This window comes from Lacerta agilis, chromosome 5 (assembly GCF_009819535.1).
Source record: "Lacerta agilis isolate rLacAgi1 chromosome 5, rLacAgi1.pri, whole genome shotgun sequence".
Lineage (NCBI taxonomy): Eukaryota > Metazoa > Chordata > Lepidosauria > Squamata > Lacertidae > Lacerta > Lacerta agilis.
In genome coordinates this window covers 59,198,118-59,217,141 of record NC_046316.1, presented here as the reverse complement: position 1 = coordinate 59,217,141, position 19,024 = coordinate 59,198,118, and the positions used below count along the sequence as shown (strand labels likewise).

Here is a 19,024-nt window from a genome sequence, read left to right as displayed (position 1 = left end):
CCGCAAGGCTATTGTTGGGGCAACCCCCCGAAGAAACAGGAAAGCTCAGATCTGGGGATAAAGCGCTCCCCGCGCTCCCCAATTCCGCCTCATAGAGAGGCATTTAAAGGAAAACTGAAAATGGCATTCGCTTGACGTTTTGATTGTCATTCATTTCGATTATTTTCATGATTGATTTTTTTAATAATAACTTTTAAAGTCCTCCCGTTTGCTGCAACCCATCCATAAGGAGCCGTAAGCAAAACAATGAATGATAGTTTAAAAAAAAAATAATTTAAGGGCAGGGAAAGGAAGTAGGAAGTTGAAAACGCCGTCAGGCTGCCTGTTGTTCTGACCCGTCCCAGAAGGCATCTGCTCGTGACGTAGTCGCAACGCCCCAACGCTACGCTTTAAGGCAGCGATACGCGGCTTCGCCCCGTCCCAATTTGTTGACGTCTCAAAGTCTGGTTGGGCGGCTGTAGCCGGGCGGCTGGTGAAGTGTGCGGTTGTGGTTGGCCAGCGGCGCGCGCCGAGTCGGAGCCTGATTGGGCGGTTAGCTTCACCGGGTTCTCTTTCGTGTGTGCCTATGGTTACCAGCGTGTGAGAGGAGCGAGGAGGGGGCGCGCTTGGAACCTGCTCGAAGAGACCCCCCCCTCCTCCCGCCATGTCACCCAGCTCCCTCGGCGGGCTTCTGCTGCTGCTGCTGTGCATGCTTGGGGACGCCGTCGCCGGGTGAGCCGAGGGGAGCGGGAAGGGCGGGGTACAAATAAATTATTATTATTATAAGGGGCCGGGAAGAAACGGCGCCGCCCCACCGGTACTCGCAGGTGGCCTCGCGGTAGGGTGGAGCCCCCCTGCTCCCCTCGCCCTTCACTGCCGCCGAGGGGGCTTCCTCTCGCCCGCCCCTCGCCGCCACCTCTCCCCTTCCTCACGGGCAGCTCTCGCCTTCCTCTTCCCTCGCGGGGCGGGTGGTCCTCCCCTCCCCTCCTCCGGTTACGACCGTTATGGCGCCTCCTCCTCCCCCTCGGACCCCCGCCCAGGGTGACCGGGAAGAAGGCCGGTTTGCTGCTCCTTTCGCAGCTTGTGCAGACGAGGGAGTTTCGGTTGGTTGGTATAGTCGTGTATTTCCGCCTGTGGTTCGGGGTATAAGAGTTATCCGGCCAGGACTGTGTTGAAAGCCCTGTTCAGCCACGGACCACGCTCAGCCTAGCCTACTCCGCAGGGTGGTTGTTGTGAGAGATTGGAGGAAGGCCTGGGCTCCTTTGAGGAAAGGCAGGTTATAGATGTGGTATGTGACACAGAAGTAGGTGCTCCCTCTCACATCGCGTTGTTGTAAGGGTTGAGATGCTAGTGCACTGGAGACAGGCAGGAACTGAATGGAGGCCAGTACACTGTGGCCCGATTCCAAAAAGGGGGGGTACTGTTTGGGCCGTGTTTGTCTCTGAAGGAACAGGTTCACAGCCTGGGGATAGTTCACCCATCATTGTCAAGGTGCAGGTTGTTGCTGTCATGGAGCACCTTTTACTGACTTATCCATGCTCTGATAACCCTCAGATTAGATAGCTGTGATGCATTATTACAAGATCCAGTAACCTCCTAAGAGAGACCTTCCCCTACATTGTGCTGTCTCAGCTTTGAAGTCTGCCAGGGGGCTGCTTTTGGTAATAACATTGTTGAGTAAGGTTTGGGAGTCTGTGTTACCCCGGAAGGCTTTTCCGGCAATGGCACCCTGCTTGTGAAATACACTCTCCCAGACGTTTGACTGATGCCAACATTGAACAATTTTCAGCACTGGCTGAAGAACTATTCCTTCTTCCAGGTCTTTTGAGTATGTTACGTGTAAGAACCTGTATGGTTTGATAATGACAGGTAGATTGATCAATAGTTTTAGGATTGCACTGTATATTTTGTTTTATGCTCTTGTTGGTTTCATCTAATTTTAGAGGTTGTCATTTGTCTTGAGGTAATTTATAACGGAAGGAAGGATACAAATTTAATTTAAAAAAATTAAAAATACATGTTGAGACAGTTTAGAAACTACAACTGCTAGATTGCTAGCTGGGACTAGGCATTATGATAATGTATACTTGTACTTCATCAGTTGCATTGGTTCCAAATCTTTCAAGGTCCATTTCAAAGTGCTGTTTCAAGCCCTTTATGGTTTGGGGCTCAGAGTACATGAAGGACCGCTTATCCTTGTGTGCCTATCTGTACTTTAATATCTTCATCATTGGTCCTTATATAGGTTCCCTGCCATCTGAGGTACAGTTGGGTGAATATTGGGAAACTGGCCTTCTCAGTGGTAGCCTCCCAAATGTGGAATGCTCTCCCAGAGAGACTCACTCTGATGTCATTTTGGGTTCAGGGAAAGGCCTTGTTGTTTCTCAAGACTTTTTAATTCAGATTGGTCAATTTTATCTTGGTTGGGCTTGTTTTTATGCTTTTTCTACTTATATTATTTATAAATATATTGATTTGTTTTATTGTGAATTGAAATTTTGCCAACCACCCGATTACACCACTTAGGGATCAGTGTGATTAAGCTCTGTACAATTTTTTGAAATAATTAAAATATATAAAATATAAATCTACAATAAATAAAGTACAGGAGCATGCTATTGAACACAATGTGACTTACTCCTGAGTAAATATGTGTAGGCTTGCACCAAATAATACTGAATAAAGATAAGGTCTGGGAGCTCCAAGATAAAACACGGCCATTGTTAGTTTGTGTGTAACATATTTTGCTTGTCCCTTCTCGTGATGTTGGTTGAGAATGTACAGTATCATAAATCCCACAAGTAAATTCACTTATTTGTTAGCTTATACATTCCTTTCTATTGAAATTGCAATAAACAGGGAAGCTTACACAATTAAAATAAATGGCTGTGGCCTGATACAGCCACCTTATTAGAGCTAAGTATGTCGGCGTCTAGGGCTTGCCGATCAGAAGTTCGGCGGTTCAAATCCCTGCGACGGGGTGAGCTCCTGTTGTTCGGTCCCAGCTCCTGCCCACCTAGCAGTTCGAAAGCACATCAAAGTGCAAGTAGATAAATAGGGACCGCTCCAGCGGGAAGGTAAACGGCTTTTCCGTGCGCTGCTCTGGTTCGCCAGAAAGCAGCTTTGTCATGCTGGCCACATGACCCGGAAGCTGTCTGCGGACAAACGCCAGCTCCCTTGGCCTATAGAGCGAGATGAGCGCCGCAACCCCAGAGTTGGACACGACTGGACCTAATGGTCAGGGGTCCCTTTACCTTTACCTATGTCAGGGTTGGTCTGTTTCTAGATGAGTGTGTGTCTTGCAACCCCATGTACACCACTTGGAGTTCCGTAGTGGAAGAAAGGCAATATATAAATTTACCTAAATCTATATAAATAAAAATGTAAATGTTCGTTTGTTTGTTCGTTTGTTCAAATCTAAAATCTCAGAAAGTCCTTCACCGATTGCTTTGAAATTTTGACACAACGTTGCGTTTGAATAGGGGAGTGTTTTTATATAACTATCTTATATAGATGTCACACCTGTGACAGGTAAAAACATGATTTTAGGCAAAAACAGTGCCATCTGCTGGACGTAAAAGCAGCACACGGTAATTTCATTTCAATGTTTCTGATTTATGAAGTGGGGTCGTGTGCGCAGGGGGCGGAGCCAGCGGGGTTGTGTGTGCGGGGGGGGGCATAGACAGCAGTTTTGGCGGGGAAATGAAAGGAGCCATTTCTGAGGGAGGAAGAAAGAGAGGATTGGGAGAGGGGTGGTCTGAGGGGGGACCTTGGAGGGGAAGGTGGCAAAGGAGCCTCTCCATTGGGAGAGGAGGCAGGCTGGAGTTCAGGCAAAAGCAGGGTCGTGTGCGCGGGGGCGGAGCCAGCATTTTTACCAGACGCAGGCGGGAGTTCAACAGGAGAAGCTGTGGGGAGGAAGGCGAAAACGGGGTCTCCTTCCAGTACGGGGGGGGGGGTCACGGAGAAGAGGCAGGCGGCAGTTCAATGGGAGAAGCTGTGGGGAGGCAGGCGAAAGCAGGGTTGTGTGCGCAGGGGGCATAGCCAGCATTTTTACCGGGAAAATGAAAGGAGCCATTTTTGAGGGAGGCAGAAAGGGGACATTGGGAGAGGCGTGGTCTGCGGGGGGACCTTGGAGTGGAACGGGGAGGCAGGCAAAAAGCAGGCGGCAGTTCAACGAGAGAAGCTGTGAGGAGGCAGGCGAAAACGGGGTCTCCTTCCAGTACGGAGGGGGGGAAATATATTTCTATATCTCCGCAGAAAATGGAACAACACAAAATATTGTATACCCACAAGCATTGTGAAATTAAACGTATTATAAACGTGTGCTTTCTCTTTTCTATCCTCCTTTGCCATTTCACAAAATGAGCCACAGCAACTTGTGGCCGGGTACAGCTAGTAAATAATAATTGCCTAACATAGATCAGTCTACTAAGACTATTAAAATAATTCAATCTATCAGGCCAAAAGCCTACTGGAACACAAATGTTTTCAATAAATGACAGAAGAGTGAGGACCAAGCAAGCCTTCTGCTTTTCTTCTCACTGTAATTTTGTTTTTTTGTTTTTTTGGTAACACCTTTTATTTCATATACTTCACATCCCATTTTATTTGCATCCGTTTTCTTCCAATGTATTCAAAGGGGTATCCAGTTTAAATACTAATATATGCATGCCTATACACAAACACACTATTGTAGCCTTCTTACCACATTGGCTCCTTAATTCTTGCCTGTGTTTCTCTTCTTTTTTCTTTCCCCTCAGGGGACTCAGGCATTGAGTAGACACTTGGGAATATGCATATTATTAATGTGTAGATTAAGACTGCGTAGTACATTTATAGGGCAATCTTAAGCTTATTTACGCTAGAGTAAATCTCACTGTGTTCTGTAGGGCTTACTCCTTAGTAAGTGTGTTTAGGATTGCACTGTTAGAGAGAGACTGGTTGTGTATATGGCATGTGGTTTTCAGTGAGCTCACATTTTAAAAACAGGACCTTCCCTCCAAGTATTCTCTGGCTGAAAGCTCATTTCTGTCATTCTCTGGATGCCATGCTTGTAGAGCTTTATTATAAGTTGTAATTGTTAAGCAACAATATTAGAGGGGAAGAAGGAAACTGAGCCCTCCTGCTGTTCTCTAACTTGTAGCCTGAGTATATGGTCACATTAAAGGAAGAAGACACACAACAATAACTGGCTTCATTTTTCTTTTAGGAGAGATTTCTACAAGATCTTGGGGGTGCCCCGTAGTGCATCTGTTAAAGACATTAAGAAGGCCTACCGAAAACTCGCCCTGCAGCTTCACCCAGACCGGAATCCTGATGATCCACGTGCGCAGGAAAAATTCCAGGATCTTGGGGCTGCCTATGAGGTTGGTGTAATTGCTCTCTTTGTTTCAACCTTAGCAGAGTGAGCAGTAAGTGGACAATGTCTTAAGTCAACTACAGCATGTTTATGATTTGTTGTTCAGTCGTTCAGTCGTGTCCGACTCTTCGTGACCCCATGGACCAGAGCACGCCAGGCACGCCTATCCTCCACTGCCTCCCGCAGTCTGGCCAAACTCATGCCAGTAGCTTCGAGAATACTGTCCAACCATCTCATCCTTTGTCGTCCCCTTCTCCTTGTGCCCTCCATCTTTCCCAACATCAGGGTCTTTTCCAGGGAGTCTTCTCTTCTCATGAGGTGGCCAAAGTACTGGAGCCTCAACTTCAGGATCTGTCCTTCTAGTGAGCACTCAGGGCCGATTTCCTTGAGAATGGATAGGTTTGATCTTCTTGCAGTCCATGGGACTCTCAAGAGTCTCCTCCAGCACCATAATTCAAAAGCATCAATTCTTCGGCGATCAGCCTTCTTGATGGTCCAGCTCTCACTTCCATACATTACTACTGGGAAAACCATAGCTTTAACTATACGGACCTTTGTTGGCAAGGTGATGTCTTTGCTTTTTAAGATGCTGTCTAGGTTTGTCATTGCTTTTCTCCCAAGAAGCAGGCGTCTTCTAATTTCGTGACTGCTGTCACCATCTGCAGTGATCATGGAACCCAAGAAAGTGAAATCTCTCACTGCCTCCATTTCTTCCCCTTCTATTTGCCAGGAGGTGATGGGACCAGTGGCCATGATCTTAGTTTTTTTGATGTTGAGCTTCAGACCATATTTTGCGCTTTCCTCTTTCACCCTCATTAAAAGGTTCTTCAATTCCTCCTCACTTTCTGCCATCAAGATTGTATCATCAGCATATCTGAGGTTGTTGATATTTTTTCCGGCAATCTTAATTCCGGTTTTGGATTCATCCAGCCCAGCCTTTCGCATGATGAATTCTGCATATAAGTTAAATAAGCAGGGAGACAATATACAGCCTTGTCGTACTCCTTTCCCAATTTTGAACCAATCAGTTATTCCATATCCAGTTCTAACTGTAGCTTCTTGTCCCACATACAGATTTCTCAGGAGACGGATGAGGTGATCAGGCACTCCCATTTCTTTATGTTTATGATAGAGTGTCATTAACAGGCATTCCTGGAAGTCATCTCCATCCCCTTTCCTATCAATCATTTCTTTAGGATGATTTATTGACAACACCTATACAGTCGTACCTTGGATCCTGAACGCCTTGGTACTTTGACGTTTTGGCTCCCGAACGCTGCAAACCCGGAAGTGAATGTTCCGGTTTGCGAACATTCTTTGGAACCCCAACGTCTGATGGGGCTTCTACAGCTTCTAGTTGGCCAATCAGAAGCCATGCTTTGGTTTCTGAATGTTTTGGAAGTCGAATGGACTTCTGGAATGGATTCCGTTCGACTTCCAAGGTATGACTGTATTTGAAAATGGTCTGTAGATGGTTTTAAGTTTGGTAAACAGACAAAACACAGGGGTTTTTTTACTGTTGTTTTTACATTAGCAACAAAATGTATCATATCTGTATTTTATCAGTGCCGAATTAACATGCTCTACTGATTGTCTTTAAATTGACATAGTGAAAGGACTTCTTGAAGTTAATGGCTGGTTAACAAATGATCATTAGCTTGTTGGTTGGCCTGTTATTGTGCTTTTTGGGAGCATAGGTGAAGGATTTATTTAACAAAATTTATATAATGCTTGCTCTTTTTTTAAGACTAAGGAATTTACAACAAAAGATTTTATATTTAGTCCAAATGACATCTCCAGGGAGCCCAAAGTTAGGTGAGATTCTTGTATTTGCAAATGCTAGTCCAAGCTAATGTACAAGTGGAGATTTTAGTGTTAGATAGGCCATGCCTGGCTTTCTGGTGCATCTTCCTGATACAGATAAAAAAGCACACTGGCCTAACCACTGAATGACACGTTACAGAAATTAAACTCAGGAATGTTATTGGCAGAGGGAGGTAAACAGATGAAATTCTAAACATTTTATGCATTGCTCATGCCTCATGTTTCTGCTAGCTTTTTCTCGATAGCCAGATCTTTCTTTTCTGAATTAAAGAGCAGGAATCCCATTTTGACAGTCACACAATTTATCCATTGCTCTGTAAATTCAATGAATCAAGATACTTTAACAGGCTGCAGCATGGAATGCACAGTAGTGTGGGTTGGCAGGAAGAGAACTCTAGAGAAATAAGAACTATTGCACTAGGAGCTTGCAAGCTAACTTTATCTAGTTGACTGATTCTTATGCTGAGATTAAAGTCTGCAGTATGTTATTAAATATGCAATTAACAATCGCCTGCTGCTACATTCTGTATGATTTGCTTTTGTGTAAACATAGGATTGGGGTGCAGATGAAGCACATAGGGCATACATCTTCTGATGTTAAAGTTTGGACAATGAAAAAATGTTTTGCAAGCCCTTCTACAGCTTTTACTGTATTACAAGTTGAGAATGGAAACCAGTGACTGTTGCTTATCTCATCTACAGTGTCAATAAAAGTCACAAATTTTGTCTAAATATTTGGATATTTGGTTATATCAAAAAGTGTCACTCAACTGACAATAAAGCTTCCATTGTTAAAACAAGGAGAGAAACAATTTTTTGTGATTTCCCCCTTCCCCCTGCACCCACCCTAAATCTTCTCTGGAGGATCCTCCAACCTTCTAGAACCCGAGGGAGAGGGGTTTGTCAGTGGGAAATTGCTCAAAAAAATGTTTCTTTGCTCATTCTACTAATTGAAACCTTACTGGAAGCTGAGTGACACCATTGGACACAATCCATTGTTCTTAGGTTTTGTAATGCTGAGTCTCCATGCAGTTCCAAGAATAATTGCATTCAAAATATTCCATCAACCTTAAGACATCAAGCAAACAAACATTTTAGGCTGCCATAAGGCTGCTGCGGATGCGGGTAGTGCTGTGGGTTAAACCACAGAGCCTAGGGCTTGCTGATCAGAAAGTTGGCGGTTCGAATCCCCAAGATGGGTTGAGCTCCCGTTGCTCGGTCCCAGCTCCTGCCCACCTAGCAGTTCGAAAGCATGTCAAAGTGCAAGTAGATAAATAGGTACCACTCCGGCAGGAAGGTAAACAGCATTTCCGTGTGCTGCTCTGGTTCGCCAGAAGCGGCTTTGTCATGCTGGCCACATGACCCGGAAGCTGTACGCCGGCTCCCTCAGCCATTAAAAGTGAGATGAGCGCCGCAACCCCAGAGTCGGACACGACTCGACCTAATGCTCAGGGATCCCTTTACCTTTACCTTTTAAGGCCACTGCTGAAGGCATTTCCCTGACAGAAATCAGTGGAACATTTCTCCACTTGACGTGGAACCAATTAATACCAGATTTCACTGCTTTGTAACAGTTATGTTAAAGTTTTGTCTGATACATAGATCTCACTGTTATCTCATGTAGGTATTGTCAGATGAGGAAAAGCGAAAGCAGTACGATGCATATGGAGAAGAGGGATTGAAAGAGGGTCACCAGAGTTCTCATGGAGATATTTTTTCACAGTAAGTCTGTTTTATTTCTCCAACATATTTGCACAACATTACAATCTTTACAGTGAAGGGATATCATTGGTAGTTCAATGCAGCCAACACTGTTGCTGTAGTTTATTGTCTTGAGGTTCTTCTCTGGCTTCTTTCATAATGAGTAACATTTGCAAGAATATATTACAGCAATAGAAGTCTGTCATGGTGAGTAGACACTGCACTGAATCCATATCACACAAGTGAATATTCCTTTAAAAAAAACAGCTATAGAAGAGGCAGGGAAGAGTTAAGTCTCTTGTGATTCAGAAGACAGAACCGATTAAATTTGATTTCTGCTGAAAGTGGAGAAGAGATACTTTGTGAACTTATTATAACTATTTGTCAGGAAGATGGTCACATTCTGAAGAAGAAGAAGATACAAAGAGTGTTCAGTGTTGAACTTGCGATGGTACAAACAACGGAATTTTTAGAAGGAGTTGGAAAGGATGGACTCTGGCGGGGGGAACAGTGGGGGAAGGGAAGGGGAAAAGGAAGAATAGAGATGGATAGAAGGGGGGTGGGGTAAAGAAGGAAAGTGTAAAGGGAATGGACATAAAAAGGCTGACCACGGATTTCTGAAACCAGAGGGAAAAGGATGTGTATGTAAATAGAAGAGTTATATTGATTTTGGTTAAGATAAGATTTAATAATAATAGATGTGCTGGAATCAGAGGATATATCGGCTTCAGCATTAGAGGTTAAATAAAGAGAGGATATAAGAGGTTGTTTAGGTAATATGTTATGCAGTTTGTTAGAATAGGTTAAAAATTAGAGGTATGGATGTAAGATTTAGTTTATGTGTGTTAAACAAGATTTCACAATGTTATAAAGTTACTGAAAGAAGATTAGAAATGAACGCAGAAGAGAGGACGAGAGGAAGTCCATTAATTAAGTTCAGAAATAAGATTAAGACAGTTAAGTTGATGTTTTTATTGTAGCTGTATTGTCAGGTAATGTATTTGTTTTCTTTTTTGTTTTGTTTGTATTTTGTATTTTGAATTGTAGTTTATATGTATGTTTGTAGTATTTGTTTTTCTTTGTTATTTGTCAAAATACCAATAAATTCTTTATAAAAAAAATAAATAAATAAATTTGATTTCTGCTGGAGCAAACACTTCCAAGGGGATCTGAAAGTCGAACTAGAATGTCTGAATCATCAGTTTCTTGATTGATGTGAATGGGTCCTGCATGTGGACATTTTCAACCTCCTTACAAGGAGAGGCCCAACATTGTCTCAGTTCACATGCAAGGGGAATGCCATGGCAGGACAGTTATTTTCCAAGTTCCATATAGTGAAAGCAAAGGCAGAAAGCACTCTCACAATTCTGTGGCCCCTGGGCCTGATTTCCCCCCCCCCAAATGATTTCACATCTTGCTTTGGGATAAGGTTAAGTTTTTCCTCCAAATATCAAGGCCACTTGAACAGAGATTACCTTGTTTGCTTCATTTTGGCAGAAACGTATTTGGTTTTTGGAGCTGTTAACCCTCTAGACACAGAAGCCATGGCAGAGTTCACAGTGGCTCTCCACTCCCAACATGTATCATGGCTTCCTATTTCCAAGGCGCAGCAGCCTTTTGTTATCATGTTACCGTAGGAGTTCCAAATAATTTTCTGGAGGTAGCATGTGGATATGCTTAATAAATCTCTGCAGCTCTCAGAAGCAATGTTAAAGCTGAGTATATCTGTGGTTTTATGTAAGATGCTCTGAAGCAAGGTAAATATATTTAAAATAGTTAAATAAATAAAAATCAGTAAGCCAGCTATGTAGTTTTCCCTGTCCACATGTGTATCAATTTTGTAATGATGCACAAATTTGCAGACCTCTTGTTTCAGGAGATATATTCTGTAATATTTTCATTCCCTGAGAGGGCACAACCGCTTAAAAACCCACTCTGGGATGTGAAGCAGGTTTTATACATCCCTTTCCTTCCTGTTCTGACACTGTTCATTTAGTAGAAGAGTAGGCGGACCCACCCATGTATAGACCAGGCAAAGTTTACAGAAAAGGGGGCTCTGAGTCTATGCAAAACTGAGTAATAGAGCTGTTTCTGATTGTCCCTGTAAGTTTTTTTACGTTTCAATTTTTGCAATTTGATTGTCTTAGTGCAGTTTGTTTTTGTTTTTGCAAGCAGCTCCTCTTCCTGTTTTTATTACAGTTATTTCTTCACATAAGTTATCCCTCAAATTGGGAAGAGATTCCTTTCAGGAAGGTGATACAAATCTGATTATTCCTATCTTCTAAGTTGATGAAATTAACCCTTTCATGCATACTCTCCTCCCAGTTGAATTGAAGGAGCCCCACAATAGGCCCATTACTTTTTTCTCTTAAATAATGATGGTTCATTTCTTTACAGTTTCTTTGGAGACTTTGGTTTCATGTTTGGAGGTAATCCTCGTCAGCAAGATAGGAACATTCCAAGAGGAAGTGATATCATTGTGGACCTAGAAGTTACACTGGAAGAAGTGTACTCAGGAAATTTTGTGGAAGTAAGCTTGCCAGTCGGCCTCCTCATCTTATTATTTTGTTAAGTTCTGGGAATATGGAAGTTATATATTCTCTTCTGAACGTAAATGAGAATCTATACAGTGGTGCCTCGCAAGACGAAATTAATTCGTTCCACGAGTTGTTCGTTTTGCGATAATTTCGTCTTGCAAAGCACGGTTTCCCATAGGAATGCATTGAAATTTAATTAATGCGTTCCTATGGCAAAAAAGTCCGGGGGAGCCGGAGGGAGGGAGGGAAGGGCGGCGGAGCTGTGCCTGAGGGAGCAGCGCTTGGCCACACCAGCAGCAGCAGTGACTCCCAGCTCCGCCTCTGCCGGGCTGCCCGGCACTGTCATCGGCGTCCTCGCCGCCGCCGCATACCCTCAGGCGACGGGGTGGGAAAGGGGCCGCCGTGTCCTGACCGGGCTCAGGCTCCGTCTCCGGCCTGGGAAGGGGGAGCCGGAGGGAGGGAGGGAAAGGCGGCGGAGCTGTGCCTGAGGGAGCAGCGCCCGGCAGCAGCAGCGACTCCCAGCTCTTCACCCTGCTTCTCCCTCCTCAGCCGCCGCCGCATCCCCTCAGGCTGCATCCCCTCAGGCTCCCTCTGAGAGCCGCGCTTCGGCTTACAGTGGTACCGCGCAACACGAATGCCTCGTTTTGCGAGTCACGGCCATAGAAAATTTCGCAAAACCCTTTCGTCAAGCGAGTTTTTTGTTGCGTGAGGCATTCGTCTTGTGAGGTACCACTGTACTGAATTTGGGCATCAGGCTTATGAAAGAAGATTGTTCTTCCTATGAATGGCATACAGAAAAGTAGCAAATCACTATCACTTTTGTATTGCTACTGAGAGTTTGTGGTTTCTGCCTTTCCTGGCACTTGTGCCTTTAACAGACCATACAGTGAAGAATGTTGTTGTCACCTGAGTGTTGAGCTAGTCTTGAGGGTATTGCTAATGTTCCAGTGGAACAGCTGGTAGTGCTAATGTTCCAGTGGAACAGCTGCAGCGATTTTAACTGGTCTAACTAAAGCTTTTGCTAATTGATCTTTCTGCCTTTCATCATTATTGAGCAGGCTGCCAAGTTATTTCTGCTTCTAGTGTGTGTAGAAGGAAGTGGTAACAAACTCAAATTGCATCTTGCCCTCTGGAGAGTTTTGTGTAAGGTGAAACAAGACTGTGAATGCCAACAAAGAAGACTGCTGGTAGTGGTTGGGTCATCTTTACTGTTGCTTTTTCAGAAACAGTCTTTAACACAGCTTCTAGCTTCTGCAAAGGGAGATAAATCCCTCCCTCAGTCCTTGAGCATACTTTGGATTCAGAGGGGAACAACCAGAGCTGGACACAAATAAGGGCTGGCTTCTGGTAAGCCCTATCCAAACTTGTGGATTCCTGCTCTAACTGCTGCATGTATTCACAAATCATTGAAATAAGTTGTTTGTTTGTTTTTGCTATTCATAAGTAGGTCAAGATTGCTATTAATATTTACTAAACCTATGAGTCGCCTATGCAGAAAAGGTGTAGGCAACTTTACAATTCAAAACATCAGCAACATACAAAATAAGGAATACACATTTTAAAATACATAATTTAATCTTCAATCAACAGCTATCAAAAACACCTCTTCAGACACATACCTAAATTAGGATATGTTGGTATTTAACTGACTTGTTCCATCAGAGTAAGGATTTCGACTGCACAATGGAATTCCCCCCGTGTGCCCCCCAGATCTTTTCTCTGGATCTCCTCAATCCTCCAAAATAGATTGGGGGAGGGTGCAGGAGGGATCCATTGCACAAACAGAGTGCATTGGATACTGCCCATTAATACAACAGAGAAAACCAGCTATACCCACCAAATATATAAGCATTTTTAGAGGGAGCAGCCGCACTATCACTTCTGCTAGGCTGCCTTGACATGCCAGCTGCAAAGCCTAAGGTGGCAAGCTGAGGTAAGTGGAATGTGTGTCTTTACTCAGGCCATCAAGACTAAAGTGCTTTATGTGTATAATCTGAATATGAGATGCTGTTTCTTTATCTTTCTGCAGGTTATTCGAAACAAGCCAGTAGCAAGGCAGGCACCAGGGAAGCGGAAATGCAATTGCCGGCAAGAGATGAGGACAACCCAACTAGGCCCAGGGCGTTTCCAGATGACCCAAGAAGTAGTTTGTGATGAATGTCCCAATGTCAAGTGAGTCTGAGGTCCTCTGGCTCTTTGGCGCATGCATAGTTTGCAATTATGCATTGCTGTTGAAAGTAGCAGAGAATGGTTACATTACCACTTTGAACCACATGGTGGTGTATTGTGTAGCTCATCTATGGGAATGAAAACAGGAAGGAGAAATTGCTGGAAAACCAGGGTTACTGACTGGAATTTGAATAATTGCCCCACCAATATAGATTCCCTGATACATTTTTTCCCTGTCAAATAGAGCATTTCATTTGTGTTGTGGAATGGAATGGAATTTGTGAATGCTCCTTGCAGCATTTTTGTAGATGACTTCTTGAGCTCAACACTTCTGTAGTTCAGTTGCACACCCTGGTCTGAATAGCAAAGAAAAGCAAACATCTCTTCTATAGTGCAATCATTAAAGAAAGAAAACATATCTTCTTCTTTTTTAAAGAATGCTGCCTTTCTCTCCTGTTTCTTAGGCTTGTAAATGAAGAGCGAACCCTAGAGGTGGAGATAGAACCTGGTGTAAGAGATGGCATGGAATATCCCTTTATTGGAGAAGGTACAATATTCCCTTTCTATCTGGAGTTAATATCTTGTTGGATCTGAGGTAGTAAAGAACTTGAGTGGGGGAGTAGAACTTGTCAGAAAGCTGTTTGATTTTTCAAATTGGTTTCCTTGTTGAAATAACCTGTTTTAGGGCTAGAATAGCAGTAAAGATTCACTTCTTCTAACTCAGCACTATCTACACAGAACATTATCCCCACAGCTACCCCAGCAATGGCAGTTCCAGAGGATGCTCTGGTGCAGAGCCTCCAATTGGCCATGAGCAGCAGCCATGCCACCATCAATGGCACCAGTTGCATTAGGCTATAATAAGGAAGGGATGCAGGGTTTCCATTAGCTCAGCTAAGAAGTCAGGGTTCTTCCCCTGACACCTGGCAGCAGCTATTCTAGCAGGCTGCAGCAGAGAAGAGAAGGAATACAAGACCACACCATCAGTACAACTGAGAAACCATCAACTTTTGGCACCTCTTTTCCTTTAACACTTCCACCCCAGCTAGTTGTTAGACTTCAAATAACTTGTACCTGGGTTTATTTATTTTCTGCCTTCCAGTCCATTTTACTTTTGTCATTACTTTGTAGATGGTAAGTATGAGGGCAGGGACTTGAGTGAGGATTTTTTTGTGTGTGTGTGTATCATCTGTAAACTACTATACAATCCTATTTTGGTGTAAGAGCAGGATAGAATTATTTAAACATTTTTTTCTTGGATCATGTGACTATTGGAAAGCTTAAAGGGAAGAATTGACTTTGGGTTTCATTTGTGGGAAGTGAAATGTTTTTGAAACCAGACTAATCCATATTCTAACTTCCACAGGTGAACCACATGTTGATGGAGAGCCAGGTGACTTGCGCTTCCGAATAAAAGTTCTCAAGTAAGTCGCTTAGTTATTTTTGCCTTGTTTACCCAGAAATTAACCCCACCCCCACCCCGAAAAAATCATATATTAACTAGTCACTGAACAAACGTCATTGGATTATGTTGAAAGATGAAGTGTTCCATATGTGTATTGATGCATGTATTCCCTGTATGGGAAGTAACCCATATAATTAAGTGCTGCAATGAGGAAAGTTTTTCCCTAAACAATAGTGCTTGTCATATTGTGTGTGGACCTCCCTTGAGGAATGGTGAGGTGGCACACTGGAGTGTGTGTGAAGTTATCCAAATGGATAGGATTCTAAAGCAAGTAGTACCTTCCTCTCCTTACCACCCAAGACCTGGATAAGCCGAATGTTTCCTGGCAGAAGACTTGCATATTCACTTCGGATCTGTGAGAGTAACTGCAATAGAGTTAGGCCTGCCCCTTTTCATGACTTCAGTAGCTATTCAACAAATGACCTTCCCTACTAGGTTAGAGCAAATGACACAAGCATACCGGAGTCAGTTCCATTCTGATCATGATGTAAAACTACTTTGCATAAATATTTCCACCCACTAAGCTGCAGAAGGTTTTGATGATCCCCATAGAAAATTGTCCCCTCCTGCAAAGACTGAGGTGGATTTATTGCCTTTGGCAACAAGAGTGACAGACTTACAGGATAATTCACAAACCTTCATTCATTTTTTAAAAGTTAAATGCTAGAGAGTTTGACAAGTATACAGAAAAATGATGAAGTAACAAGTAGAATATGTTAACGTTCTTCTAACATCTTTCCTACAGGCACCCAGTTTTTGAGCGAAGAGGAGATGATTTATATACAAATGTGACTATTTCACTGGTTGAGGCTCTTGTGGGTTTTGAAATGGATATTGCCCATTTGGATGGGCATAAGGTAAGGCAGTTTTTCTGTTTGAAATAATACATTTTCAGAGTAGTCTCCTATGTTATTTCCATGATAATTGAATCTGTTGACACTAAAATGTGTGTGTGTGTGTTGGGGGGGGGGGTCTTGCTGATGTGTCTAGTCACAAATGCTAATCTTGTAAACTCTTCACCACACTCCCATCTACTAGGTGCATGTTGCCCGGGATAAAACCACAAAGCCTGGAGCCAAGCTGTGGAAAAAAGGAGAAGGTCTTCCCAACTTTGACAACAATAACATTAAAGGCTCTCTAATAATTACATTTGATGTAGACTTTCCCAAAGAACAGCTGACAAGTGAACAACGAGAAGGTTTGTTTCTATGTATCCTAGAACAGTGTTGCTACAGTATGTTAAAATCCCAAATGGTTTGATCAGTAACTCCATTTACTGATAATACTCATTATGCTGAGATCTGGAAGTTACTTTGTCATCTAAAGTGTCTATCTTGTGGGTATCATTCTGTCATTTCCCATTTTTAAGATTCTTTGTTTAGAAAGGCATGCCATCTATTAGTATAGGTTGGCTGCAAGATACTGATTCAACCAGTTTGCTGCAGCCTGTCAGAAAGGGCTGCTCTGGTCCCAACATCTACAGATATTGTGACAAAAGTGACAGGATCACTTATGTTCTGGAGGACTAGGGATGGTAAGGAGGAGAGTAGCCATTGCTGCTTTGTACAGTTTTCTAACTTTTCAAACAGTGAAATTTAAAAACAGGTCAGGGATCTTTTCCAGGCGTCTTGTTTGTTCCTAGTCTGCTTTAGTTATTAACCAAGGTAATATCATTGCTTTTTTAGCATATCTGTTTTTCTATGTTTGGGGAGTATTTACGTAGACATCATTCTGGGAGTTTTTCTCAAAACCATTTTGAGTGAGGTGGTCTCAAAATATCAAAACTGAATGTGCTGGCTTAAAATTGGAAGAGCTTGAATTCATTTGATCCTTGTGACATATTTGGAATATTGTATGGTTATTACTTTTTTCAATCTTTTGCAGGTCTCAAACAACTGCTGAAACAGGCATCAGTGCAGAAGGTGTACAATGGACTGCAGGGATATTAAGATTCGTGACAAATGAACTTTGTTGCAAATGAGAGAAATCAGTGCTATGAACTGCAGTCTTCTGGTTGTTGTAGAACAAAGCTGAGGGGTGTTGGAGTGACTGCTGAGCCCTCCATTTTTACAAATAGTGAAGGTGTTTTGGGGACAGATCAGAAGATGGTAAAAGAATTTTCCTTATTTGGGACACAACTGGTGCTCTGTCTGGAGCAATTAAGCTCCAACAATTGAGAAATGTGAGGCGTTTTAACACACGTACCACGTTTGAAATTCTGGTTTTAAAATATATTTTGATGTTACTTTTCCTTGCCCCTCTGAGTGAATTTTCATAACTCGTTCCCTATCCCTCCGTTTTACTTTATATTGTCTCTGTTTCAGACTTTTAAACTAATGGGTTCTTCGCTGCTAGCATTTTTGGTTCTTGGGCCCAGCTTGGAAAATATGGGTTTAAAACCTTTTCAGTTTTCTAATTTCTGTACATACCTAGTCCTCTTATCACTCACTCTAATGGAATTGAGGCATGAGAAACCCTTATCTCTGCAGTTGAAATTTCATTTGCTTTCTGCATTGTCCTCTGGGGTTCGACAACTGTCCAGATACTTCCTATTGTTTGTACTGTGGAAGTGTACTGTAGCCGTTGCCACCACACAGTTTTGCATTTAGTTCTGCACAAGCATTGCTGCAGTACATGACACTGTCCATGAAAATTTTTTGACAGCTTACTATACATTTCTAAGAGTGGCAGCAGTACTTACCACTGGGTTTCCTTTATAGACAGTAGCAAATGTGTATGGATTTGTAATCTGTGGTTCATAAACAGACAATCCAGCAAGCAAAGACTATGCAGTCCCTTAGATGGAGCACCATTTGAGTAGAGAAGGTTTACACTTGGTTTTATGGGGTGAAAGTGATAAGACTCTCATTGCTGATAGAGAATTTGCTCTATGCAGCAAAAGAGAAATGTACTCTCCCCTCCTCCAACTCTGTGCAGCTATTGCTGCTTTCCCACTATTTCTTAGAAACTGCATCAAAACAATTCCACCCTAGCCTGTGGTTCAACAAATTCAGTCTTTGCATTTTATGCAATTGATGTAAGCCCACATACTCATTTAGCCTTCTGTGGAAACTGTAAAGCCAATTCATATTTTACAGAACAAGTACGGTATGTTTGCAGCAATAAGCAATGTGGTAGCCCCAGCCACGCAGGAGCCTAGGACACTTTGAGCTTCCCATATGCTTACAAACCATTGCCTCCATTTCACACTGCATATGGTATTGTACTCCTGCAAACACTGGGCATATATGCAACACACACTTTTGTATCTGAATTTGCCCTTGTTTCCAACTGCTTTGAAGACTTGTTGATAACACATACATTCATGCAAGACAGAAAGATTCAGAATGGTATCCAGCTCTTCCTTTATCATCCAAACTGTCCCTTGGCTAATGAGCACAGCAATCTTAAAATCTTTCAGGCTCCTTAAGTATATCCCCTGCAATTAGTTGTGTATGTTTCAATATGGTTTATGTTCTCTTCTTGGTGAAATGTTAGCTGGAATTTTTTTTCTGTATATATCACCTCCTTGTGCTGGATAAGAGTGAATCGGTGCTTATTTTCTCTGCTGAAGATGAAAGTGGTGTATTGGCACTAATACTTTCTGAAATAACAGCCACTGAAGTAACAATGTATTGTCACCATAATCTATGTGAACAGAGAACTAGAGATAGATTAGCATTGAAAGTGTCCACATAACTGTTGATAAATTGGAGTGATTTTATAAAAAAAAAAATCCAGCATTTGCTACATTCAGAAAGCCAGCCCCTTCCTATCCTTTCTCCTACTGTTGAAAGTATTTTTATGTATAAAGGGAAGAGGCCTGAAAGGGAGAGCTGGAAGGGTTTTTTAACATTTCAAAGCAGAAAGAGACAAGTTTGCTATTTTGCAGAAATAGTAGAGATTTACCTATTTGGGGTGTAACCCGGTGAAGCTTGATTGAGCAGTTGTCCGATGTTCCTAAGAGCACTTTTAAATGACTTTTGGCTT

The 19,024-nt window shown here is 42.7% G+C and overlaps 1 protein-coding gene across 1 annotated transcript; it reads left to right on the top strand.

Moving 5' to 3' along the window:
* Positions 1-522: 522 nt before the first annotated feature.
* Positions 523-17,436, top strand: DNAJB11 (DnaJ heat shock protein family (Hsp40) member B11). The gene is made up of 10 exons (XM_033150111.1): positions 523-711; positions 5,189-5,345; positions 8,787-8,884; positions 11,261-11,393; positions 13,430-13,572; positions 14,034-14,116; positions 14,936-14,993; positions 15,780-15,891; positions 16,073-16,232; positions 16,919-17,436. Exons 1-10 carry the CDS (start codon positions 644-646, stop codon positions 16,981-16,983), a joined length of 1,077 nt encoding a protein of 358 aa, XP_033006002.1. The 5' UTR covers positions 523-643; the 3' UTR covers positions 16,984-17,436.
* The last annotated feature ends 1,588 nt before the right edge of the window (positions 17,437-19,024 follow it).